General features: G+C 49.6%; 6 protein-coding genes across 6 annotated transcripts; 3 read left to right on the forward strand and 3 right to left on the reverse strand.

The window, feature by feature from the left end:
• Window positions 1-4,303: 4,303 nt before the first annotated feature.
• On the forward strand, window positions 4,304-4,834 carry UBC2 (Ubiquitin-conjugating enzyme E2 2; the record flags this gene model as incomplete). Its single annotated transcript, XM_049367871.1, has 3 exons — window positions 4,304-4,311; window positions 4,430-4,654; window positions 4,711-4,834. The coding sequence occupies 3 exons, from the start codon at window positions 4,304-4,306 to the stop codon at window positions 4,832-4,834; spliced, it is 357 nt and encodes a 118-aa protein (XP_049220192.1).
• Window positions 4,835-5,619: 785 nt separating this feature from the next.
• Window positions 5,620-8,743, forward strand: KLP1 (Kinesin heavy chain; the record flags this gene model as incomplete). Its single annotated transcript, XM_049367872.1, has 6 exons — window positions 5,620-5,624; window positions 5,684-5,703; window positions 5,768-5,862; window positions 5,918-8,089; window positions 8,140-8,417; window positions 8,473-8,743. 6 exons carry the CDS (start codon window positions 5,620-5,622, stop codon window positions 8,741-8,743), a joined length of 2,841 nt encoding a protein of 946 aa, XP_049220193.1.
• Window positions 8,744-9,294: 551 nt separating this feature from the next.
• Window positions 9,295-11,322, reverse strand: J4E78_007266 (uncharacterized protein; the record flags this gene model as incomplete). Its single annotated transcript, XM_049367873.1, has 4 exons — window positions 9,295-9,393; window positions 9,457-10,597; window positions 10,719-11,019; window positions 11,082-11,322. The coding sequence occupies 4 exons, from the start codon at window positions 11,320-11,322 to the stop codon at window positions 9,295-9,297; spliced, it is 1,782 nt and encodes a 593-aa protein (XP_049220194.1).
• Window positions 11,323-12,315: 993 nt separating this feature from the next.
• On the reverse strand, window positions 12,316-13,677 carry J4E78_007267 (uncharacterized protein; the record flags this gene model as incomplete). Its single annotated transcript, XM_049367874.1, has 3 exons — window positions 12,316-13,311; window positions 13,366-13,541; window positions 13,590-13,677. 3 exons carry the CDS (start codon window positions 13,675-13,677, stop codon window positions 12,316-12,318), a joined length of 1,260 nt encoding a protein of 419 aa, XP_049220195.1.
• Window positions 13,678-14,006: 329 nt separating this feature from the next.
• J4E78_007268 (uncharacterized protein) lies at window positions 14,007-15,972 on the forward strand (the record flags this gene model as incomplete). Its single annotated transcript, XM_049367875.1, has 3 exons — window positions 14,007-14,264; window positions 14,313-14,681; window positions 14,731-15,972. 3 exons carry the CDS (start codon window positions 14,007-14,009, stop codon window positions 15,970-15,972), a joined length of 1,869 nt encoding a protein of 622 aa, XP_049220196.1.
• A 3,422-nt stretch (window positions 15,973-19,394) lies between these two features.
• Window positions 19,395-26,156, reverse strand: J4E78_007269 (uncharacterized protein; the record flags this gene model as incomplete). The annotated part of the gene is made up of 3 exons (XM_049367876.1): window positions 19,395-21,239; window positions 21,291-25,816; window positions 25,868-26,156. 3 exons carry the CDS (start codon window positions 26,154-26,156, stop codon window positions 19,395-19,397), a joined length of 6,660 nt encoding a protein of 2,219 aa, XP_049220197.1.
• Window positions 26,157-26,567: the final 411 nt, after the last annotated feature.

The following is a 26,567-nucleotide window of genomic DNA, read 5'->3' on the forward strand; positions in this document are numbered from 1 at the left end:
AGTTAAAGTAGTAAAAGAGTTTATTTATAGAGTTAGTAAACTCTACTTTATAGTAGATATTAAAATTAAATCTAAATAGTATAATATAAAATCTAACTTATTAATAGTTTAAAGTTTTAGTTTTTATAAACTATTTTAAGTTTTAATAGTTAGTCTAGAAGTTAAAGTATATACTTTTTAGATATTAGTACTAATACTTTAAGCTCTTAACTATTATAAGTAGCTTTTAGTTATATATATTATAATTATACTTTACTATAATAAGCTTATATAAAAAGAAGTTAACTAGACACTATTAGTACTCTCTAGCTTTATTTAGTATATATTAGCTTAATATACTTATAATTACGCTATCTAAGATATTTACTTTAGTCTTAGTCTTTTTATCTTACTTAAAGTAAGTTAAGATAAAAATACTTAAAAAAAAGGTTTTTAGCTTTTAAAAAGCCTTTTTAGCTTTCTTATTAAAATTAAGAACTTAACTTTCTTCTCTTTACTAGATATAGCTACTTTTAGCTACTTTTAGCTTTTTTTAAATTAGTTTAGTTAATAGTAGAGTAAGTTAGAAGAATTTAGTAATAAACTATTTATAGTAGTTTATAAAGCTAATAAATATCTAAATTTTATATACTATACGTAGTTTAAGCTATTCTTAGATTATCTTAATTTTATTTTTATTAATTTATATTCTTTTAAAGAAAACTATATACTTAAAGTACTTAGTATACTAAATATACTACTTATACTTTAGAAGCTTTAAAAATAGCTTTATATTATATAATCTATATAAGACTTTCTTAATATAGCTTTTATACTTCTTTTTAGTATTAAAAAAGATAAGAATATTATTTAAGTATATAATATAGATTATATTAATTAATTTTATAAAAACTTAATAGATATAGATCTAAAACTACGTAAAAGTATTTATAAGGCTAAAAGATATTATAGTATACTTAAAACTACTATATCTTATATAGAAAGTAGTTTTCTACTTATTACTTTTTTTAATATATACTTTATAGTAAGCTTCTTTTGTATTAAGTTTAGTATAGAATTTAGCGCTAGCTAATTTTTCTAAAAACTCTATAATAAGTAGTAAGAAGTACTAATTCTTAATAGTAATCTTATTAAAGCTCTTATAGTTAATATATAAATATATACTACTATCTTTCTTTTTAGTAAAAAGTATAAACGCCTTTACTAAAGACTTACTATATTTAATTTACTTTTATACTAAGTACTTATCTAAATACTTATATAAAAGCTTTAATTTTATTTTAAAAAAATTATATAATAGCTAATAAAGCGCTATAGTTTTAGATAGTAGATTAATAGCTAAGTTTTATAAACTATAGTTAGTAAAAACTCTTAAGTTATTTTCTAATCTAAGGTATATAAACTTAGTATATTATAAAAGTAAACTACTTTTTTTAGTCTTTTCTAGGCTAAACTAGAGTATTAAGATAATAAAATAGCTATATATATCTACTATAGAATTATATATAGTTTTCTTAAACTTTTTAGCTTCTTTTAGTATAATCTTTCTATAAATAGTTTTATTTTTAAACTTAGTACTTTAAAAAAGTAGCTTTTATATAAAGTAGCTAATCTTTAAATAATATATATTTATCTAAAGTAGATCTAAGTATACTTAATACTTATAAACTTCTATAATAATATATAAAATATTCTAGATTTTTTATTTTTTATAAAAATTTACTACTTTTATAGTTACTATAGTAGTACTATAAATTTTTAATTCTTTACTATTTACTTTATTTACTAATAGCTTAAGTAAAAAGTAAACTAATAAGCTTTACTTTATAGTAAGTAACGCTAAAATAAGATTTAACTAGAAACTTCTATTTACTAGAGCTTTAATAAACTTTAATTAGCTAATTAATATCTTTACTATTAGTAGCTTTACTAGCTTAAAGTAAAGTATATTATAAAAAAGTTCTAAGTTCTAAAATACTAGGTCTAAAGTAATATAAGTAGCTAAGAAGAACTTTAGCTTTTTTATTTACTATTTTTTCTTAATTCTTAGCTAGATAAGCTTTTAGAGTTCTTTTTAAACTTTAGATAGTCTTTTTAAAAGTATTTAGTTTTATTATACTTTTAATAAGTTATATTAAAGTTTTTTAAACTATTTTAGTCTAATTTAGCTAGTTATAAGTTAGATTTTACTAAATTTATTTTTTTAGCTTTTTTCTAAGTTTAAGAAAGCTCTAAAAAAAAGTTCTAAATTTAATAGCTATAAAACTTTTTTTTATAAGCTAGATACTTAAAAAGTATAGTAGTATACTTTATCTTACTTTAATAGTAGTAAGCTAAAGTATTAAGCTTAAAGACTATATTATAGTTTTCTTAGTTTTAAAATAGAAGTTCTTTCTAAATATTAAAAAAAAAAGTACTTATAAAGTTTATATAGCGCTACTCTTTTAAGTAGTTACTTAGTTTACTTTAAAGTATATTAAAGTAGACTAAAAAAGAGTTAAAATTCTAATTTAGCTTCTATTTAGTTTACTTAAGTTTATTATAAGCTATAAAGTACTATAATAACTTAAAACTAAGTATATTAAGTATAACTACTTTAAGTTTCTTCTAAATAAATATCTAAAATACCTTAAGCTTTATATAGTTCTAAAAGTAAGTATTTTAAGTAAAGTAAGTAGTTTTATTTAGAAATTTTATAGTAAAGTCTACTTTTTAAATACTTATTAAGAAAGTAAAAAGTACTTTTTTAAAAATAGTTTTATAATTATATACTTAGTAGTTATACTATAAGTAGTTATATATAGTAAATATTTCTAAGTTCTTAAAGTATAAAGCTTCTAAGTTTAACTAGAACTTATTTCTTAAAGCTAAAGTATAGTAAATAGTATTTTCTTTAAAAGCTAAGTAGTTATTTATAAGTATTTTATACTTTAATTCTTTAAAATAAGCTATATCTTAATAAGTATACTTTAATTATTTCTACTTATATAACTTTTTAAGTTTATAAGTTAAAATAGCTTATTTATTTTTACTTTTAGTAGTAGTAGTTTATAAAAGCCTAGTTAGCTTTAAAATAAGCTTTAATAGTATATTACTATCTCTAATAATTAAAGCTAAGTTAGTAATACTTAAAAAAGCTTTTAATAAATTTATAAGTTTCTTAGTAAGTAGTATTACTACTTTTAAAGATATAGAAGCTAATTTTTCTTAGTTATTATTTATTACGCGTAATAATAGTATAGCTTACTTACTACTATATTATATTACGCTAAAGAAATCTACTTTAAAGCTTATTATATCTAAATAGTATATATAAAAGTATTATAAAGTAGAGTAATTTAAATATTAAATAATAAAGTTAGTTAAATACTAAATATATAATATTAGACTATAATTAAGTATATTATTCTAAAAAGACTAGAGATAAATTACTACTAAGCTATAATAGTAATTCTAAGATATTTATACTTATAGCTAAGTTAGTCTAAGCTTTTATAGACTAGAGTTTAATAATTAGTATTAAAGCTTATATAACTATATTAATATATAGCTCTAGCTTTAGTAATAGTATAGTATTACTTTTTAAATATATAATTATAGCTAATAGTATTTATATATTTAATAATAAGCTAAGTATACTTAGTATTCTACTAGTAGTTTTTAAAAACTTTATTAATTAAAGTACTAGTATAAGCTTATTAATAAAAACTATAAAGAACTAAAGTATTAAATATAGTATTAGTAGTATTAGTAGCTTAATATATATAGCTTAAAGTTAATAGATAAAAAAGTATTACTAAAGAAAAAGTAAAAATTTATACTTAACTATCTTTAAAGTAGTAATATCTTTATCTAAAGTATATAATCTTCTAAACTTATAGTTTAGATAATACTATAGTTGCTATTACTAGACTAAAGAAATTAAATTAACCTAACTGTAGACATTTAATACACGTGAGGTGGCGTTTGCCTCCACAAGCCGAACGACCGACAGCGGAAGGTGCCAGTTACGTCTGCGACTCAGTACCACCAACCTTGATTGTAGCTATATCCACCGTGTCTGTTCTACCTCAACCTCCCACTCCGCTTCAACTACCTCGAGCTCCGTCCATCACCTACGCACAACCATGTCTACTGCAGCCCGCCGCCGTCTGATGCGCGACTTCAAGGTACGCCACTAGAGCAGCACCAGCAAGCTCTGGATGTTTGCGCAATTCAATAGAGAATATCGTACTGACAAAAACAGCGCATGCAAACTGATCCTCCCGCCGGCGTCTCTGCATCTCCAGTTGCGGATAATGTCATGACCTGGTACGGCTCACCGCATTCCCCCGCACGCGACACCGAAGCCTCGCAGTCACTCTCGACTTTCGGACACACAGCAGCGGCAATAACCTATGTCTGAGCTTGACTGCTGACACATAGACAGGAACGCAGTTATTATCGGCCCAGCAGACACACCGTTCGAAGACGGGACCTTCCGTCTTATAATGCATTTCGAGGAGGCATACCCAAACAAGCCGCCGGGCGTCAAGTTTATTAGCCAGATGTTCCATCCCAACGTATACGGGACCGGCGAGCTGTGTCTGGACATTCTGCAAAACCGGTGGTCGCCCACGTACGACGTGGCAGCCATCCTGACCAGTATTCAGAGGTACGTCACAGTAGAGCTAGGTGGGCTACAGCGCGACACATGCTAAAAGGGTCCAGTCTACTAAACGACCCGAACACCTCGTCTCCCGCCAATGTCGAAGCATCGAACCTGTACAAAGAGAACCGCAAGGAGTACACCAAGCGCGTGCGCGAGACGGTGGAGAAGAGCTGGGAGGACTGAGGGGCGACTAGGGTACGAATATCACGACACGACGGCATGGGATGGAGTTACAAGGGACAGGGACAATGTCATGTTTGTTACTGGCAGCCAGGGGCGTTTTGTTTGAGGCTCTGCGGCGTGGAGTTTGGTTCACTATGGTTCTATGTTCGTGGCGTAGCCAATATACGTCCGTTTTCGTTGGAATGGCCGATCATGTAGAGAAACGTGATTGTCTTTGTCGCTCCACTAATGCAGGGATCCTGGTTAGTTGTCTTGGGCACAATGCAGCGGCATCTTGCTGCAACTGCTACAATGCAATGAAGCAATGCACGTAGGCGGGACAAAGAGGTCATCACAAAGGGACATGCGCAGAGCATGCTTTGACCAGGCAGGTTGCGTCACGGCCGTTGGCGGCGGGGAGGAGGAAGGCGCGCTATGGGCATGCAGACCCTGGGCGTATCAACACAAGCCCCAGCCCGCACCTCGACAATCGGCCGGCATCAACATCGCTCGTCTCCCTCACCGCGCGCGCCCCCGTGCTGTTGTCCCCTCACTTTCTCCTGGCGCGAGCAGCGAAGGAGTCCCCGGCGAGCCCCAGGAAGCCTCCGTGGCCGTTTCAGCAGTTCCCCTTAATCATAGTCATAGCGGGGCCTGTAATTACCCACCTCCCACGCGCCGAGACACAGCGAGACGTGACGGTGCCACAACAGGACCTCCCCGCGGGCCTGCAGCAACACCTGCCCCGAAGCGCGAGCGAAGCAAACAGAGCGAGGCCTCTGGGCCGCACCGCCTGAACAGCAGCAACCATGTCGTGAGTAGCTCAAACATGGCGGCGAAGAGGGGTGGCATGGCTAACAAAACGGGCGACAGGGGCTCCAATACTATCAAAGGTGCGCCGCGATACGCGAGACACAGAGACGCATGGTATACGGGTTACTGACGGTACGACTGCAGTGGTGGCGCGGTTCCGCCCGCAGAACAAGGTCGAGATAGCCAGCGGCGGAGAGCCCATAGTCGAATTCAAATCCGACGACACATGTACGATCCAGGTACGGCATGCCAGCTCGAGGGATGGGAAGTAGAGCCACTAATGCTGTGTGTTAGTCGAAAGAGGCCTCCGGGGCCTTTACCTTCGATCGCGTGTTCGACATGAACTCCCGCCAGGCCGACGTCTTCGACTACTCCATCCGCCCCACCGTCGACGATATTCTGAATGGATACAACGGAACAGTCTTCGCCTACGGGCAGACAGGAGCGGGAAAGTCGTACACCATGATGGGTAGCGATATGGACGATGAGGTCGGCAAGGGAGTCATCCCGCGTATCATCCAGCAAATCTTCGCAAGCATTCTGGCATCGCCGAGCAACATTGAATATACCGTCCGCGTCAGTTACATGGAGATCTACATGGAGCGCATCCGCGATCTTTTGGTTCCCCAAAACGACAATCTGCCGGTGCACGAAGAGAAGAACAGGGGAGTCTACGTCAAGGGTCTGCTGGAAGTATACGTTTCGAGCGAGGAAGAAGTCTACGAGGTCCTCCGAAGAGGTGGATCTGCACGAGCGGTCTCAGCTACCAACATGAACGCCGAATCCTCGCGATCGCATTCCATCTTTGTTGTAACGGTCAACCAGAAGAACGTCGAGACCGGATCATTGAAGAGCGGACAGCTCTTCTTGGTCGATTTGGCTGGTTCGGAAAAGGTCGGCAAGACCGGAGCGAGTGGACAGACGCTGGAGGAAGCAAAGAAGATCAACAAGAGTTTGAGTGCCTTGGGCATGGTCATCAACTGCTTGACCGACAGCAAAACGCAACATATCCCCTACCGAGACTCGAAGCTCACACGTATTCTCCAGGAATCGCTCGGTGGTAACTCCCGGACGACCCTAATTATCAACTGTTCGCCAAGTAGTTATAACGATGCCGAAACGCTGGGAACACTTCGATTCGGTATGCGCGCAAAGACTATCAAGAACAAGGCCAAGGTCAACGCCGAACTCAGTCCGGCTGAGCTCAAGGCCATGCTCAAGAAGGTACAAGGACAAGTCACGTCCTACGAAACATACATCGGTTCGCTTGAGGGCGAAGTCTCGGTTTGGCGTGCAGGTGAAAGCGTCCCCAAGGAGAAATGGATTCCGCCTCTAGAGACAAGTCCGTCATCTGGAAGGAAGCCAGCGACAACGCCTCGTCCGGGCACGCCATCGAGACTGGAAGGTGTGAGAAATTCGGAAACGCCACGACCTGATTCGCGAATGGACCTGGAACGCGCAGGTACACCCAGCATACCACTAGACAAGGACGAGAAGGATGATTTTCTGCGAAGAGAGAACGAACTCCAGGACCAGGTTGCCGAGAAAGAATCACAGCTTGCCAAAGCCGAAGACCAACTCAAGTCTGCGAAAGAGGAGCTCCAATACTACAAAGACCGAGACGCGAAGACGAACAAGGACAATGAGCGAATCACCATGGAGCTCAACGAGATGCGCATGCAGGTTGAGAAGATTCAGTTTGAGAGCAAGGAGGCGCAAATCACCATGGACGGACTGAAGGAAGCCAACTCTGAGCTGACCACCGAGCTGGACGACGTCAAGCAACAGCTCCTGGACGCAAAGATGAACGCCAAGGAGACTTCCGCCGCCATGGACGAGAAGAAGAGGAAGAAGGCCGAGGCAATGGCACAAATGATGGCCGGCTTCGATCTCGGCGGCGAGGTGTTCAGTGACAACGAGCGCACGATACGAAAGATCATTGAGGAGCTAGACCAACTCCACGACATGAGCGCAGCTGGCGAGGCGATTGCTCCGGATGCGATCAAGGGTCTGCGGGAGAAGATTGTCGAAACACAGGGCATTGTACGACAGGCCGAACTCTCCCTTACTGCCCGCAGTGAGGAGGACAACACATATGCCAAGCGCCGCGAAGCACTGGAGGCACGCTGTGAGACCTTGCAGACGCAGTACGAGGAGCTCCTCGAGGGTAACCTCTCGGAGCAAGACAAGGAGGAGCTCAAGGCACGCCTCGCCGACGCCTACTCTGCCCGACAAGAAGGCAACCTCGAACTTGTCGAAAGTCTCAAGCAGGATACTGCGCGTATGCTGGAAGAAAACCAGAAGCTCAAAGCCGAGAACGAAAGCCTGCAACAGCGCATTAAGAGTGGCGCCATTGCCAACGGTGTCGCAAACGGCATCAACGGCAAGACTGTGCAACAGCAGATTGCCGAGTTTGACAACATGAAGAAGAGCCTCATGCGCGATCTCCAGAACCGCTGTGAACGAGTGAGCAGACTGAGCTTCTCAAACGAAGACGCATTGCTAATAAGCCACAGGTTGTCGAGCTTGAGATTTCGCTAGACGAGACACGCGAGCAGTATAACAACGTGCTCCGTACCTCCAACAACCGCGCCCAGCAGAAGAAGATGATGTTCCTCGAGCGCAACCTCGAGCAACTCACCGTCGTCCAGCGCCAACTCGTCGAGCAAAACAGCTCCCTGAAGAAGGAAGTCGCCATCGCCGAGCGCAAACTCATGGCCCGCAATGAGCGGATACAGTCTTTAGAGAGCCTGTTGCAAGACTCCCAGGAGAAGCTCACAGCTGCGAATCACCGGTACTTGCCCCACCCCTTCTCCCATTCTAATAACCCCCTACTAACACCTTGCCAGCTTCGAAGCCCAACTCACAGCCGTCAAAGAGCGCCTCGAGTCGGCCAAAGCAGGCTCCACCCGCGGTCTCGGTTCCCCCGCTGGCGGCGCAAGCTACGCTGGCTTCGGCGGCGTCGGCTCCCGTATCGCCAAACCGCTTCGTGGCGGCGGTGGTGGGCCCGTCGCGGACGGCCCTGTCCTCCCTGTCATTGGCAATCTGCAGAAGCAGGACGGTGATGGGGGGGATGCGAATAAGGGGAAGAGGACGAGCTGGTTCTTTAATCAGCGGTAGTGGGGGTGGGGGTGGTAGTGGGGATATGGAAAGGGTAGAGAGGGTGGAGTATGAGTACGAGATGGATTTGGGTGGGTATCATTGAATGATAGGATGGGAATGGGAGGGAATGGGATGGAATAAGGTGGTATGCAAGGGTGTTTATGGCGTCGCGCTTTCTGTGGAGGAGCGAAGTGTGGCAAGGCACGTTCAACGAGGAAAGGGATGGATGGAATGTGATGGAATGAGATGAGATGCATGCTTGAACTGAATCATGCAAACGCGCAAGACTTGGTTCTTTGGGTGTATAGGAGGTGTCTGTTTGGTTTTTACTTCGCTGTTTTGCGTAGCCCCCTTTATACCATAGATTCATTATCTTTGAATACCTTGCTTGAGGATGTTTTTCTACGCCCCATCCTTTATGACCTGCTATGATGTGACGAGCCATTTTTGGAGAGTGGGTTTCTCATGGGATAAGTATGTGTGTACTCTGATCGTATGGTAATATAACAAATATGAAGTTAACTAGCAAGTGACATGAATTGGAACCTAAGTATTCCGGAGATAGTCTCTCAGATTCGGACGGCGACGCGGTTCGTCTGGTACTTCTTTGTGCTGGGGAGGAGGAGTGTGCAGATGATTGCTATGCTGCCAAAGGCGATGCTCGTGAACTAAATGCCACCAAAGTTAGCTCCGTGATACATGAGCAACCATTGGAGAAATCATCAACTTACCCAAACATACTTCAAACTCTCACTATACGCCCACCTCGTCCCCACCGTCGCACCCTCAATAACCTGCGGCGTAACACCCGGAATACCCGCCTCCGCCAACTTCTCCGGCTCCGTAAGAAACAAGCCCACGAAAGCCTCCACACTCTCCAGCGGCAAACCAGCTTGCACCGCATACATTGCCGTGTACTTTGGTAGATTGGCAGTCAGCTTCCCCGCGAAAATGTTGTAGTAAATCGAATACCCGATACTACCTCCAACCGTGCGAATCGACAGCGACAACGCCGCAGCGGTTGTAATAAGCGCATCCGGACAAACCAGCATCGCAACCGTCGCAGCAGGCACCAGCACACCACCCACCCCAAACCCCGCCATGGATCCCAGAAAAAGAACCAAGCGTTCATTTTCCGGCGTCATAACCGCCAGCGCCCCAGCGAAACTTGTCATAATCCCCACAGCCACAAGCAGCACCTCCCTCGTCCTTCCCGGAAACGCACTCAGTGCCGCATTAAAAAATATCGCGCCCACCGCCGTCGTGAGCGCGGGTCCCAAGCCCCTCAGTCCAATAGAAACTGGATCTGGTGTGTAAACACTACTGAACGTGACGGGAAAGAAATTAAGTATGCTGAAGAAATTCATGCCGGCGCTAAACGCAACGACATACGCCAGCCCTACTATCCTTTGCCCAGAGAAGAGGGCAGAGGGGACCATGGGGTATGCGGCGTATTTGGCTTCGTAGATGATCCATGTGAGGATGAGGACAAGGCCGATGAGCATGGTACATAGGACGTATGCGGAGGTCCAGGGGTGGGTGTAGCCGCCTGATTGGAGGGCGACGAGGAAGAGGGTTAGGCCTGTTATGGAGAGTACACCACCCGCATAGTCTATTCTTTTCAAGATCGCTTTTCGGGAGAAGGAAGGGTCGGAGTTGGTGTGGCGCTGGGGGAAGTAGGTTAGGGCGAGGCCGACGCCGACGATTGCGTTGAAGATTAGGGCGACCCAGGGGCCCCAGCGCCAACCTGGCCCACTGGTGGAGTGCGACCAGAGTTCTACGTAGAGGAGATAGGGGCAGAAGGGGAGGACGAAGGCGGTCACGAGGGCGAGGGAGTAGCCGCGGTATTTTACGGGGACGACTTCTGCGAGGCTGGGGTGGGGTGTTTGTTAGTAGGGATTGATATAACTAGCGGTCGTGGCAACTGAACCAGTGGATGAAGGAACTAGAACAGAAAACAACAGACGAAAGGGAAGAAAGGAACACAACTTACCCAGCAAGACCAGTCAACTCCCCCGTCGCAGCGCCCGCCCCCGAAATCGCCATACCAGCCAACAGCTGTCCGAAATTCCGTCCACTGCCCATCAACGCACATCCGAGGCAGATGCAAAAGGAGCCGAAGAGGGCGATGTAGCGTTTCCCGAAGAGGTCTTGGAGGTAGCCTGCATAGGGGCATACGGCGGCGATGGCGAGGATGTTGGCGGTGGGCAGCCAGGCTGAGCCGCGGTCGAGATTGAGATCTGCTTCGATGAAGGAGAGGGAGGCGCCGGCGAAGTATAGAATTACTTGGGAGCCTGGGGTGGGTTAGTTTGGGGGTGGATTGGGTTGGAGATGGGATGGGCAGGGAGTGTCGTACCAGTGTACAATGCGGCGAGGAAGATGGCGGCGAAGATGCTACGCACACTCCACTCTACCTTGCCATCTGAGTCGTCTCCTTTGAGTGCGTGGGCATTATTCGTATCCACGCCTTGGTCCGTTTGTTCATGCTGTGACTCCAGCGACAAGTCTGTGCCATGATGCGGGTTTGCATGTTCGATATGATGGCTGACTTGTTGTTTCTCCTTTTCGTAGTCGGGTTGGATAATATCTGAAGCCATGATATAGCGAGCTGAGTAAAAGAATTCTGTTGATTCAGTACTGCGACTTTGAAAGGAGGAGGCAAGGTGCTTGCAACTGTCTACCCCCAGTGACGGGATCATAACTATCCTATATCTCCAATCCCTCCCACATCCCGATACCAAACGCACCCCACATTCCTGAAAACGTCTTCCTATCAGTTCACCTTGGCCTCTGAAATATGCAGTCAACTTCATGTAGCGATCCAGTAGGCGCGTACCAAGCCCACATTCGACCCACTCGAACTGTTCCCAGCGACTAGTATAAGCGAAACCTGGGGTAGTCGCAGCTACTGAAGTGCGGGGAATTGACGAACGTTTCAGCAATGTGACGATCTGGGCCCATTTTGGATCGAAAGTGGCGCATGGTTAGACTGACTCGATTGTAGCGACATTGTGAGGAAGAGGCCTTTGTGGCTAGCATCTTGCCGGGAAAAGGTTCCATGTACCCCGCAGTGTGGGAATCGGGCCCTATGGACTTGGCGAGCGGCTCAGCTACGAGCTTTTTGTTTTTGGTGGCGGGCCTGGATAGATCGGTTCTGGTGTGCTGGTTGCGTTGTGGTAAAGATGGCGTACATAGGGTAATGTGACCCCGGTGGGGTTCTGAGTAGCCTATATGCAGTTCGCAAGCCTATCTTATCCATCAGACCAAGTATCCATTAGACGACTATACTGTTTAGTTAGACAGAATGGGGCTTGAAAGCTGCCGTAGTCACGTTAGGAACAGAGACGAAAACAAGCACTGGATGTAGCTCGATTGAAACCATTTGAATTCGCGATTCCGGCGGTGCGGTTCCGGCAGTTCGCATGAATGCATCCGACAGCGTACGTCTATGTGGATGGCCCTGCTTTTTGTTGAGCGCTGGTTCGACGATGTAGTTCCACGGGCTTGCTCTCCAGGTGCTTTTCGTACATGTTGTGCAATACGGATACGGGATGAAAAAGATCATCTTTGTTCGGGCATACCTCTGCACCTCACTTCTTGTCCTTCGATTCAGCATCATCCGCAATCAAAGCTTCAACATCTCGCTCCATGAGCCAGCTGCGGACACTTTCCATGACCTTCTCAAGCGTCTGGCCACCGCCCATTACATCGTCTAAATCGTGCACAGTGGTTCCACTCCTATGGTCGGTGACGCGCTGCTGACCCCAGTTGTAAGTCCGCACCTTGTCACCGCGGCCCATCTTCGCCACGCCAATAACGCTTCGTCGCATATTGGCCATTTCCTCTTCGCGTTTCTCGCGTCTTGACTGGGCGATACGCGAGCGCAGAAGCGCCCATGCCTTCTCTTTGTTCTTGTGCTGGGATCTAGAATCTTGCATCGCGACGACCGTGTTTGTGGGAATATGCGTTAGCCGAACTGCTGACTCGGTCTTGTTGACGTGCTGGCCACCGGCACCGCTTGCCCTCATGACTTCTAGTTTGACCTCTTTCACGTCGATGTAGTAGTCGCTTTCAGGATCTTCGAAGTCCTGCTCTTCTGCAGAGTTCTCCTGTAAACTAGGTAGCACGTGTACGGATGCTGCGCTCGTGTGTGTACGCCCTTTGGCCTCAGTGGCGGGCACGCGCTGCACTCGGTGTACGCCTGCTTCGCATCGGAAGACGCCATATGCGCCATCGTTCTCCACCTCGATGATGGCTTCTGATAGCGGTACACCCGCTTCCGTCGTTCCGTTTATGTTCTCATACTTGAGGAGGTTTGTGCGAAAGCCATTGCGGTTGCAGAAGGCTGAGTACATGCGGAAGAGGTCCCCGGCGAATATAGCTGCCTCTGATCCGCCTGCGCCAGGCCGTATTTCCAGAAGACATGGGAGGTGTGCGAACGGATGTACGGGCACCAGGGAGGTGATGAGGTTCTGTGAAGCATTGGCGAGCTGCGTCCGTGTTTCTCCAAGGTCGTCGGAAGCGAGTGATCGTAGTTCGGGATCGGTCGAGGAGTCGTGTATCATCGAGGTGAGCTCTGTCACAGACTTAGTCCATATCAGCTACTGAAGTGCTCCTGCTGGCTGCGATATCCCGCTTACCTCGTTGGCCTTATCCCACTCCCCCAATGCATTCACGATCGGGCTGTACTCGCCGAGCTTCTTCGCCGCACGTGTGTCAAAGCCATTTGAAAGCTTCTCTGTCAGTTCCTTGTGCTCGGAAACAATTGCGCGGGCTCTTGTAAGGAGGGCTGGGGGTATAGACTCGGCTGTCGCAGCTATGCAATATTAGCGACTGGGCCAAACTGGACACGTTCAGGACATACCACTACTCTGCAGCCGAATACTGCCATTTATCAATGGACGAGCAATGCGCGACAGGCAATTGCGGCATATCCATGACGTTGTGAGCATCGTCGAGTTGCCTCAAGCTCCAATCTGTGAATTTCTCCATGTCCAATGCGCGTTCCGATCGGCTCGGAACGTGTGCACGTGATGATAACCCTCACCCCGGCAGATTAAAGCGGACTACACCGCCTTACCACCTTCCTGTTGTGGAGACGTCATGGAGATAGGCGGGGACGCTGCGATATGTCCCGAGGGATTATCGAGCGAAATCGGCTCATTGAACGGCATCAACCATCTCCGGGGATAACCGTTGGAGACTACTTAGGTACCTAGGTATACCATAGCAGCTTGCCCGTACCCCACTCATAGCTCCAACCTTCACAATTCAAGTCCTCATGCCTACCCCACGACGAAGCAAGAGGTCCAAACCCCAACAAGAGCCTGAGCAAGAACGGCCCGCCAAAGTCGCCAAAGTCGCCATGGATGCCACAACTTCGAATACCCGCAATGTCTACCCACATCCCGAGCCCCAATTCGTACATTTCCCCAGCCGCCGTTCAGTTGTACACAGTACCAAAGGTATCGTGTCATGTACGCAACCACTTGCAGCCGCTGCTGGAATTGAGATCCTGAGGAAAGGTGGTAACGCGGCAGTATGACGTAATCCATCACCACTTCCATCACATACTAACGCTGCAAAGGATGCTGCTGTGGCCGTTGCGGCAGCCATCAATGTCACAGAGCCGGGCTCAACGGGCATCGGCGGTGATATGTTCTGTCTGTACTACGATGCGAAGACGAAGAAGGTATCTGCCATGAACGGTTCCGGCCGGAGTGGCGCGAATGTCACTCTCGACAAGGTCAGGAAAGACCTCAACATCGCAGAAGGCCAGAGCGGCCAGATTCCCATGGACCATGTACATGCCGCGACAGTGCCTGGCGCAGCAGCGGGATGGGTCGACTGTGTTGAGCGATTTGGTAGTGGAAAGGTCAGCATGGAGGACGTGCTCGCGCCCGCCATCGATCTCGCGGAGAACGGTTTCCCAGTCTCCGAGTTATCAGCAACATTCGTAAGTTTTGCAACGCTTCATGAACAGGTGACATTCTGACATTTTGCAGTGGGCAGCGAGCGAAAAGGACCTCTTGAAAGCATCGCCCAACGGGCGCGAGATGCTCAAGGATGGCAGAGCGCCCAAAGCCGGAGAAATCATGAAGAACCCCACCATGGGCAACACCTTCAAACTGCTGGCCAAGCACGGAAAGAAGGGATTCTACGAGGGCGAAGTAGCCGAGCAGCTCGTAAAAGTAGTGCAAGATCTCGGTGGCTATCTCACTCTAGACGATCTCAAACACCATGCAGAAACCGGGACAGAGCCAGTAGACCCCATCTCGCTAAAGTACACAGGCCAAGGTGTTGGAGAGCGACCCGACGGCGGTATCGAGCTATGGGAACATCCACCAAACGGTCAAGGAATCGTCGCTTTGATGGCCCTCGGCATTATCCAGGAACTTGAGAAGCAGAAGAAGATTCCAAAGTGGAGCCTCAAAGACCACAACAGCACGCAATATCTTCACACCGTCATCGAAGCATTGCGAATTGCCTTCTGTGATGCCCATTGGTTCGTCACAGACCCGAACGTCGTCAAAGTGCCATCTGCCGAGCTTATCTCGGAAAAGTACCTCGGCGAGCGTGCGAAGTTGTTCGACCAAAAGAAGGCCATCTCAGCGCCTGTCCATGGTTCTCCAGCGCATCTACAAAGCGATACTGTCTACTTCTGCTGTTCTGACCCCGAAGGAAACGCCATCTCCTTCATCAACAGCAACTATGGCGGGTTCGGCACCGCCATCATCCCCAAAGGCTGTGGTTTCACTCTGCAAAACCGAGGTGCAAACTTCAGTCTCGACAAAGACCATCCAAACGTACTGGCACCTAGAAAGCGTCCATACCACACTATCATTCCTGGTCTGACAACATACATCAACGATGGTAGTCTGCACTCCGTGTACGGCGTCATGGGCGGTTTCATGCAACCTCAGGGTCATGTACAGGTACTCCTTAACCAGGAAGTCTTCAAGCTTAACCCGCAAGCTGCGCTAGATTCACCACGCTTCTGTATCGGAGCCGGCATGCCCAGCGCTGACGGCAAGATGACTGACGCGACGATCTACCTGGAAGAGGGTATCGACCAAAAGGTCGTAGAGGAGCTGCGAGCACTTGGCCATAATGTTAAGCAACTGGATGGCTACGGACGTGGTATGTTTGGTCGAGGCCAGATCATCCGGCGACATGTAGACGACGGTGTGCAGGTCTGGAGTGGAGGTAGTGATCTGCGAGGTGACGGTGCGGCGATGCCATTGTAGGCGGCCACGGCCACCTGAAGATCACGATTGTATATGAATAAGCAATCCAATGTCATGACACCTTCGAATTCACTGACTCGCGTCTTGTAAGCAGCAGCCATTCATATCGCAAGTTGACAAAATAACCTGTCTGGAGAACAAAGAAAAGTGATCGCAGATCTCCATCCCATCATCAACCCACCCCGACAATCTCGATCAGCACAAGAACCCCCAAACCCAGCAACAAATACCGAAACTCCAGCCCAGACCGCCACATGATTCGCAACGTTTCGCACGTGTACTGTGAAAGGACATCCCGCAGCCTGGCGTGCTTAGGGTGAGCGATCGACGGCCCGCCCTTGCTGTTTCACATGTTGCATGCAAGAATGTGGCAGAACTGTGCGCCATGTGGTCTACCTTACCCGCAAACGGAATAAACAGACGAAGCAGATCCCTCCAACTAGCAAATCAAAATACGCCTGAGATAAAAATACACGTCAGTTCGCAGTTGAGAGAAGCCATGATCCGGTATGTCGGTGTGAAAGGACATGTTGTGTATCGTACACGCACGCGTTCATTTCCAAACCTGCGGGTCAAAACGAAGATCGGAGATATTAATATGTTGGCATCGAGATTGATTCGATGGCAAGCCGTGGTCCTTGCGCAGATGTAGTTGGCTTTTAATATGTGGGTTGGGTATGTGGCATGGTGGTTGTACAACATGAATGATTTCCTCTCTTTACCGCACGTTATCTTCTCCATGCCCCCAACTACGCACCAAACCAGTCTTACTGTCCCAAGTATGACGCCTCGACCAGCTATGGCTCCTCGCCGTCCTTCTATCCGGTGCGATGCGATATCCTTCATAAACTCCCGCCCAAGCTTGAGCGAAAGCCGCATACGCTCAAGCGAAGACCGGATACGCACGAGTGAAAGCTATACACGCACGAGTGAAAGCCACAAACGCTTCAGCGAGATCCATCTTCCCCCCAGCAACTCCAATCACGCCACCACCGACCGCTCGTCATCGTCTCGGCCCGTCGCCTGCTTGAAGTCCTCGTACACAGATTACATCAGACGCGACGATTCCGCTAGTGAAAAAGCAGAACCAGAGTACACAGTCACTCCCTACACCGACGACTCATATCGAGTTAATCATAAATCAGGTCTAGCATGCGGAGTCGCAAGAGGCTTTCGGGTCTTGTCCCGGGGTTGCGCAAGGTTACGGGGCACTTGGATACGCGCGCGAGGGCGCGGTCGCGGTCGAGGACACATGGGTAGACGGCTAAGAAATAAGAGAGATGTTGTTGTGTGTGTAGAAGAAGTGCAGGAGGATGAGGGGAAAGATGTGGTAAGCGAGGAGGAGAATAGACTGGATGAGAAGGAGTTGGAAAGGGGATGTTTTGTGTATAAATGAACAAACTGGTATCATTGTCGCTAGTGAAAATAAGGGAACAGGTATAAACATCTAAAGAGATGTGCAGAGATATTTCTGCGTAGCATAACGCTCGACCAAAAAAAAACATCCTATACCTTCACATCCTCACATCCCCCTCTTACTCATCCTCCACATCCTTCTCCCCATCCGTATGCTGCTTCTCTCTTTTCCTCATCCTGAACAACCTCCCCCATCTCGACTCACGCCCACCCGTATCACCCGTCTCTCTACTCCAAAGACTGCTCGCCCTCCTCCTCCCCTCTACACTACTTTTCCTCCCTCCTTCCGACCTCGAACTTGAATGTCTTCTACGTTCTGTTTTCGACGCGGCGTAGTGGTCGGCGGGGCTGGATGTGAGGACGAGGTTTCTGTTGGAGTCGGTTGAGGAGGAAGAAGAGAGGATATTGGCCCAGGTGTGCGCTATGGAGGAACGGCGGTCTGGAGGTGGGTTAGTTTGGATGGGGGAGAAGGGAGGATGGGGAGGGCAAGGGGAAGGGGGACGTACGCATGTTTCCTGCTCCACCGCGGCCGTACGGGATACACGGGTCTTGTGTTGAGTGTGGTGACATTCTTATGGTGTTGTAATATGTCGACAAAGTCAAAGATCGAGGGTATGACGAGTATGTACAGTCGTCAGGTATGTGCCAGCTCCGAATGTGTATAGTAGGTATGCTATCGTGTGAGGTAGTCTTTAGTATACGTCTTTATCTAGATATGATAGAATGCGCAAAACTAAAGAATCATTCTAGAAGACGCAACGCGCCCCATATATCTACAAACCCCATCCCGCTCAACGCAGATCCCAGCCCATCACCCTACGTAACCCACAATTTCTTCATCCGAAGATCACCCAAGCTCGCCCACACTTCTCTAGACCCCGGCTTCACCCGTCCCCAAACCACACCCTAACTAACAAACTCAAACACCGCCCACCCACTCACATCTCATCCTCCTATCTACCGGGCTCTTTCCATCCAAGCTTTCCATCCAGGCAAATCTCAAGCCTTGGGTAACCTTAGCCTCTTGGTTCCCATACGTGCAGCGAGTAAAGCGACACGCCCTCCAAGGGAAAAATCCGACACATCTGCAGCGCCTCGCTAGTAAATTGTCGGATTTTTCCCTTGGAGGGCGTGGCGACGTCAAAGAGGGCACCACTAGCGCACGAGAAGCTTATCTAGAGAAAATGGAGCTTGGCATGGGTTGCCGATTCCGGGGTTGACAGGTTTTGTCGCGTGATCGGGGGGACGACGCACACGTGGGGAACAATGCGGAGGCAATCCCGCGGGGTGTTGGTGGGTTTGTTTCTGGAAGATCGGCGTTGGAGATGGGGGAGGATGACGTAGGTAGCGTTAGCCGGGGAAAATGATTGAATTATGCAGGTGACATGCACAGACACGCGGAAGTTATGAGAAGATAGGAAAGCAAGGAGAGTGTGTTGGACGTAACTCCAGACGTTTCAAAAGATTTGGTGAAGCTTGACGGGTACTATCGCGAGACCTCCACCTCCACCCCTCCACCTCCACCCCTCCGCCTCCCCTCCGCCTCCCCTCCGCCTCCCCCACCCACCCAAATGCCATCACTTGTAGAATCTCTAGTCCTCGACTCACATACCATCCACGTCAATCAGCACATCACGACACAGTTCACCAAACCCGATTGATCTAAGAACGCACAAAAATCTCAAATTCCCATAAACACCATGTAATGCAATGCTATTGTACAGACACAGACACACATGCCCATTCTCTCTTTCCCTCCACCCGAATCATCTTCGGAATGGAAATCCGCAAACTCATACCCAGAAGCCTTACTACTCCCATGCATGAACTTCGCTGTACACCCCATTTTAATAACACATCCTTCATCCCTCGGGAAAAAGATAACCATGAACGTGAAACTCCGAAAACATTGAACAAAAGAGAAAATATATATGCTCGTATCCCCATCTCATCCCATCCATCCCATCCATCCCATCCCTTGAACCCTCGAACTCGTGAACAATTCTCTACTCAGCGCCACCCTGCCCCCCTCCATTACCACCACCACCACCACCCCTACCCCCCCTCGCCCTCTTCCCTCCCCTCGTCGCACCCTCACTATCATCCTCAGCCCCACGCTTCTGTCCACGTCCAGCCTGACCAGGTTGTCCAGGCTGGAAACCCGGCGCACCAGGGTTAAGCCCACCCCTCGCAGGCGAACTCTGATTTTGACCCTGGTTCTGATTCTGTTGACCGCGACCCCGTCCACCGCCCCGGCCGCCTCCGCGACCGATTTGCGATGCACCAGGACCTTGGTTCTGCTGTTGCTGTTGTTGCTGGTTCAGACCTTGCTGCTGCTGCTGTTGCTGCGGTTGGTTCTGACCTCGTCCGCGTCCGCCAGGCATGGGGATGCCGGTTCCACCACCACCACCACCACCACGGGGGATATTGGATTGGAGAGCGCCGCGGAGGGCTTGGACCCCGGTTCCTGCGCCGCGTCCGGATTGCTGCTGCTGTTGCTGTGCTTGCGGTTGTTGGGCTTGGGCTTGGCCTTGGACTGTGAAACCTGGCTGTGGTAGTCCTCGTCCCATTTGGTTCTGGTTTTGCTGGAATGGGTTTGGGTTGGTGCCGTGGCCGGCAGCCTGGAGGAAGGGGTTGGGCTGGGTGGCCTGAGTAGGAGTAGCGTTGTTGGTGCCGTTCGCCTGAGGGGTGTTGGTCGCGGGTGGCGCTGCTGGCTGTTGCTGTGCTGGTGTTGATGTATTCGGCGCAGCTTGTGCTGAAGCAGGCTTGGCGGGTGTGGCGGGTTGTGCAGGCTTGGTGGGTTCCACAGGCTTCTGGGTCAGCGCAACGGCGTACACCTTTGCGACCTCCTCAGTTGGCGTTTCCTTCGCAGCCTTCTCGACGTAGCTGAACCTGGTTCTGAACAATTTCAACTGTGAAGCGTTGAGTTTCGCCTTCAGTTCATGCGTCTTGGTCAGCTTCGCTTCCAGTTCCTCGAGCTTCTCCTTCAGCTTCTGCTCCCAAGCAGCGTTGACGGCAGCCAGGTCCTCACTCGAACCAGCCGCCTTTGGTTGTTCAGGTTCCTGCTTCACGCCCGTAATGCCATCGATGGCCTTCTGAGTCTTGAGCTGTTCGATCTGCGTGTTGAGCTGCTTGATCTGTTCGTTGAGCTGTTTGATCTTCTCATCCCTCGCAGCTGTTTGCTTCTCGAGGTTCATGTGAATCTGAGATTTCACCACCGCCAACACCCCGCTGTTGGTCTTGAACCACTTCCTGAGCTGGTCCTCCGTGACTGCAGGTCGGGGCAGGTCTTGTGTGTTGATCATGCCATCTGGTACAGGCTGAGCCTCGGTGGTCCCTTCACTGGGAGCGTTTTGAGTCGACGCAGCGGCTTGCTTCTCTAGTCGTAGACTCTCGAGCTCGGCTTGATGAGCCTCCTTCAAGCGTTCGACCTGTTCGCTGGATTCGGCCTTGGTCTTCTTGATAGACTCGTTGTACTTGTTCTTGATCTTCTCCAGGGCGCCTTCTCTCCTAGTGATCGTGTCTTCACGGGCTTTCAACGATGCTTCGAGTTCGTTCAGCTCGGCCTCTCGCTGGTCGAGTGAAGCCTTCAGGGCTGTGATCTGTTCATCGTTGTGCGAGGCTTCCGGTTGTGTCTGACCCTCTGCGGGTTGTTGTGCAGACTTCGCACTAGCAAGTTGAGCCCGCAAATCGTCGACTTCGGCGGCCTTCGCAGCGAGCTCCTCCTTGAGCTTTTCAGTCTCCACGGCCGTGGTAGAGTCGGTCGCGGGCTCGCCAGAAGCCGGGTTCGATGACGGTTGTTGCTGTGAAAGCTGGTTCCGAAGCTCGCCGATGGTGGTGTCTTTGGTAGCCTGCGGAAACGTTAGTCTGGGGTTTTTCACAAGAACACAAGTGGAACTTACGGCTTCCTTCTGGAGTTCGCCCAGTGTCGAAAGTTGCGCCTGTAGCTCGCCCAATTGGTTTGCAATGGCAGACCGACTGTTCTCAGCATTCGAAGCCTTTTGCTGAGCTTCACCCAGCTGCTTCTGCAGAAGAGCCAACTGGGATGTCGTAGCGTCGGAGTTCTCGTTGATCTGACCCTCCTCGCCCGCATCTGCATTCTCAGCCGCCTGGGTAGAAGTGTTCGCTTGAGCGATGGCTTCGTCGCGAGCAGTCTTCGCAGCATTAAGCTCTTGCTGGGTCGTAGCCAGTCGTGCGCGGGTCTGCTCCAGCTCCTTCTGAAGTGCCGCCGTTCGCTCCTGGGATTGCCCGGCGGTCGCACTTGTGGTTTGTGCGTTGGTGAGCTCCTGGCGGATGCGGTCGACCTCCTCTTGTAAGCTTGTACTCGATTCCTGCGACTCCTTGAGTTGTGCAGTGAGTGCGGTGATTTCAGCCCTCTTCTCTGACATGCGCTGATTATGTGTCTTTTGGAACTTTTCTCGCTCGGCCGCCTTGATGTTGTCTCGCTCAGCATTCGCCTTCTGTACGTCGCTTGTGAGAGCTGTAATCTGTTCGTTGAGGCCGGCTACCTGCTCGAGTGCCTGATCGCGCTCAACCTTGTGGTCTTCGATCTGTTGTTTGAGATCCTCGAGATCCTTGGGGTCGATGCGATCGTATCGCTGGAGCACGTCCTGGTGACGCTTCTGCCAGCGGTCGCGATCCTCCTCAACAGCCTTGAGGTGACCTACATTGAGCTCGAGCTCGCCCTCAAGCTCAGTTACGCGAACTTGCAAGGGCTCCAACTCAGCCTGCAGATCCTCCAGTGCCTTGGCCTTCTCAGCAAACGAGGCCTGGAGACGCGTGTTTTCGCTGCGCAGTGTCGCATTGCTCTCGCGGTAGACGTTGAGTTCTTCGAGATTCTTGTTGAGATGTGCAAGGCTGGAGTTGCTCTGCGAACCCGAGGCCTTGGCTTGCTCTTCCAGTAGCTTCTCTCGCGTCTGGTCGAGCTGACCCTGGGCATGTGTGAGTTGCTGCTCGAGACGCTTGGACTCCTGCACTTTCAGGTTTAGCTGAACCTCCAGAATCTCCTTCTCTCGGCGGAGATAAGTCTCGATGTCCTGGAGGTTGTTAGAGCCGGACTCCGTGTTGCTTGGCTCCCCAGCCGATGCGCCCCGGTCGTTCTTCAAGCTGTTGATTTGCTCTTTGTACTCATCGAACTGCTTGAGCAATGTCTGGTTGTATTGCTTCAAGTCATCGTGGCGGCGTCTGGCCTCTGCGAGCTGCTCCTCATAGCGACCCTCAGTAGACTTCCAATGTTCTTGACTCTGCTCCAGCGTTGTGCGTGCAGCTTCTGCTTGCGTCTTGAACTCTGTGATCTGGGATTGAAGCTGGTTGTATTCGTCGCGCAGCTCCCGAAGCTTCGTCATGCTCTCGGCGTGTTTCTGGAACTCGTGCTCGTAATCCTTCTGGGCGCGCTCGGCGATGTCGGCTTGGGTCTTGACGTATTGCATCTGGTTCTCGGCCTCAGCCTTGTAGTCGGCTACATCATTGTTGAGTCGGGTGATTTCTGCTTCCAAGGTTTCCTTCTCTTGTCTGAGGACCAGCGTGTCTTGCTCATGCTTTCCTCGCAGTTCGGTAAGCTCGGTGCTGCTTGATGCGAGCTCAGAAGATATGTCTTCCACGCGCTGTTGCAGATCGCGGATAGTAGCATCCTTCTCTTCTTGTGCAAGGTTGAGTTGCTCCTGGAGTCGTTCGTGGGCCTCGACGAAAGTCTGCAATCGGTTCTCGGCGTCCTGAGCGATATCCTGGAAGCCTGCAATCTGGGCTGTGACGGCCTCCAGATCCTCTTCCTTGCGCTCGATCTTGCGCTTAAGATCCGAAACCTGCTCCGCCAGCTCTTCCTCGCGGCTGACAGGATCTTGTTCATCGTTGGCCTGCGATCGTGGTTGAAGAGCCTGTATGCGCTCCTCGGATGACTGGAGTTGGTTCTGGAGCTCCTTGAGGCGTTGCTCCAACTGGTGGCGTGTCGTTTCAGCGGTCGCAGACTTGACTTCAGCACTGTTGCGTGCTGCGATGAGGTCGTCGATCCGTCGTTGCGTTTCGGTTCGCTCGTAGTCTCGTTGCTGGGTGGCCCTCTTGTGCTCGGCGATCTCGTCCTCCAACTTGCTTTCAGCGCTCTGCAAATCTGTCCGAAGCTTGTCCACCGTGTTCTGCAGCTCGCGTCGACTCTCCGCGGTGGCCAACTCAGCTTCGTTGCGCAGACTCTGAATCGAGGACACCATGTTGCTCAACCGATCGCGCTCGGTCATCAACTCCTGGTTCCTTTCCTTGAGACGTGCTTCGATGGTCGCGGACATTTCCCGAGATGCCTTGAGCTGCACCATCTCGCCCTGCAAGCTCTGAAGACGGGCCTCAGCTTCCGCAGCGTTCTGGGTGGCCTTGACAAGCCTGTCGTCTTGTTGGGCCATGGTCGCTTGGACCTTGTTGTAGCGTTCCTGGAGGGAGTCCTTTTCGGATTGGAGCAGTTTGATGCTGCCCTCAAGACGAGCATACCTGTCCTGCTCTCGACGCACCTGCGACTCAAAACGGAGTTTGTCGCTCTGGAGCTGAGAGTTGTCCTTGGTCAGACTATCAACCTGCGCCTTGAGTGTAGTGCGGTCCGTGGCACTCTCCTCCTTGAGCAGGTCAATGTGTGATTGAAGGTCCTTGATAAGCTTGCTGTACTCTGGGATCTCGCGAGATGAAGAGCCGTTCTCGAGAAGCAAAGGAGCTCCGCCTGCAGGCACAGACTGTGCGAAAGCGGACGTTGACTGCGAGTGAGATGGCAACTGACCCCGGCCGCCAACTATGCGGCTGTACATATCGCGCTCGGTCTTGAGGGTTTGCGAGCGAACGTTGAGTGACTTGATCTCTTCTTCCTTCTCAGCGACCACGGAGCGTAGACGGCCAAGCTCTTCGATGTCTTGCTGGTATTGCTCAGACTTCATACGGACCTCTTGCTTTTCCTGTTCGTCGCCCACCTGTCGGAGTGTCCGCGTCAGTTCGGCGTTCTGTTGCTGGAGGGTAGCAATGTCCTTGTAGAGGATCAGGTGCTTCGTGATCATCTGGTGTGTAGGCGAGTCGTCTGGTACGTGCTTGTCCGGTACTTGGTTGTTCTCGACAGCGTTGACTATGAACTCCTGCTGTTCCTCTGTAAGGCTGCCCAGACCCTGCTCTTCAATCTGGCGACGCCATAGCAATGTCCGCAGCTGGATCGTCATGTCTTGTACCTGGCGACGCAGTAGGGCGGATTCGTTGTGTACGCCTTCCAAGTCACCCAGGGCCTTGCGCGAGTCGCGCTGTGCTGCCTCGCGTTCGGCAATCGCTTCTTCGAGAAGCGCGCTGATTTCGTTGTTCTGCTCGTTCAGGGCATCGTTCTGGCGGCGGAGTTCGTCGAATTCGGGTTGGTGACGCTCCAGCTCCTGCAGCATGTCGTTGAGGACACCGGTGTTCTCTTCCAACTTCTCACGGACCTTGCGAAGCTCTTTCTTGAGGTCGTTGTTCTCGATCAGTAGCTGAGTCTTGGACGCATCGGTCTTGAGCTGCGAGCCGCCAGGGGAGAAGACGACGGCAGGCGAACCAGCTCGGCCGGGCGTGCTGAAGCCACCGTTCATGCTCATGCCGTGTCGCGGTGTTCCGGGTACGCGGACGGAGCTTCGAAGCTCAGAGTTGTCGCTCTTGAGGGTCTCGACGAGCGTCTCGAGCTCAGCAGTGCGCGCATCGGCCTCGGCAGCCCTCTCGCGTTCCGCTTCGACTTCGGCCATGAGCTGGCCAATCTCGGTCGCGGCTTCCTCTTGTACGCGACTGCTGTCCGACTGCAGCTGCTCCAAGCGCTTCTTGGTCATCTCGTTGTTCTGCTGGTGCAGCGTCGACAGGCGGCGCGCGCTGTCGAGCTCGATGCGGAAGTGGGCCTCGGCGGCTGACGCTGCATTCTCGAGCTCCTCGATGCGCAGGCGGTCCTCCTCGGCCTTGCCCTTGAGCTCCTCAATGTGTTGTCGCAACAGCGTCTCGGAGCGGTTTAGGGTGTCGATGGTCTCGGCGGCGTCGGCGTTCTCGCGCTGGAGCTGGGCGATCTGGGCGTTCTTCTCCTTCCGGTACTTGCTGTGGTCGTCGGCGCGCGTCTTGAGCTCGGTCGTGTACCAGTCGTTGTTGCTGCGCAGCTGCTCGATCTCCTGCTGCAGGTTGGCCTCGCGGAACTTGACATTAGTGGCGGCGCTCTCGAGCGACTGCGTCTTCTCCTCGAGCGTCGACACCTGCTTGCGCAGCTCGACGGATTTCTGGTGTTGCTCGGTGAGCTCCTTGGCGAGGCGGTCGTGTGCGGTCGTCTTGGTCTCGTGCATGGCCATGAGGTCGCGGTTCTGGGACTCGAGCGTCTTGATGCGCGACTCCAGCGCCTGCGTCTCAGACGTCGAGCTGGTGGCCGTGGCGCGCAGGTTGTGCAGCGCCGACTCTGCCTCTTGTCGTGCATTTTCTATAAACGCGTCAGTATCAATTGGATATGCACAGCGCATGCATCTCGTACCCTCTTGGACTAGCTTCTTCTTCAATTCCTCGGCCTCCTTCTGCGCCTTCTCTGCGGTGGCCTTCAGGGTGCGCGCGCGCTGTTCTCCGCCCTGGATGGCGGCTTCGAGCTCGACATCTGTGCGGATCTTCTCCGATTGGAGGTCATCGTATGCGCGCGCCTTCGCTTCGATCTGTGTGAGGAGCGTCTGGACGAGCTCGACGGTGGGCTCGGATAGTAATGACTGTAGGGTTGTCTCTGGGACGGAATAGGACGCGGCCAGGTAGCCGACGTCGACGGTTGCCGCCATGATGGTGTATTAGTTTATTGCAGGCCTCGAACCATTCTCCGGGTCGGTAGAGTGGGTCCCGGGGAGAAAAGAGACAAAGGAGGGCGGTGGTGTTGACGCGAACAATGAACGGGTCCGCGGTCAAAGTCGCGAGTTCAGTTGTTTGACGACGGTCGCGCAGGGGCCAACCACTAGCGCGGCTGCCTCCCAAGGTTGAGGTCATAGCACATATGCGTCTTTCTCCGACGCCTTCACTCGGCACCTTCCATTCACTACCTTCACCTTCACCCGCCGCACCTTCCGCGCATCCACGCTCACTACTACCGGACCTTCCCCGTTGTCTGCCGTGCGACTCTTTAGCTAGACGCTGCACACTCGACTGCCGACAGCAGGCATCCTCGACCAGGCAACAGCCACCCCCGACCGCATCTT

This window comes from Alternaria triticimaculans (genome assembly GCF_023758025.1).
Source record: "Alternaria triticimaculans strain BMP 0046 chromosome Unknown scaffold_11, whole genome shotgun sequence".
In the NCBI taxonomy this organism is placed as follows: domain Eukaryota; kingdom Fungi; phylum Ascomycota; class Dothideomycetes; order Pleosporales; family Pleosporaceae; genus Alternaria; species Alternaria triticimaculans.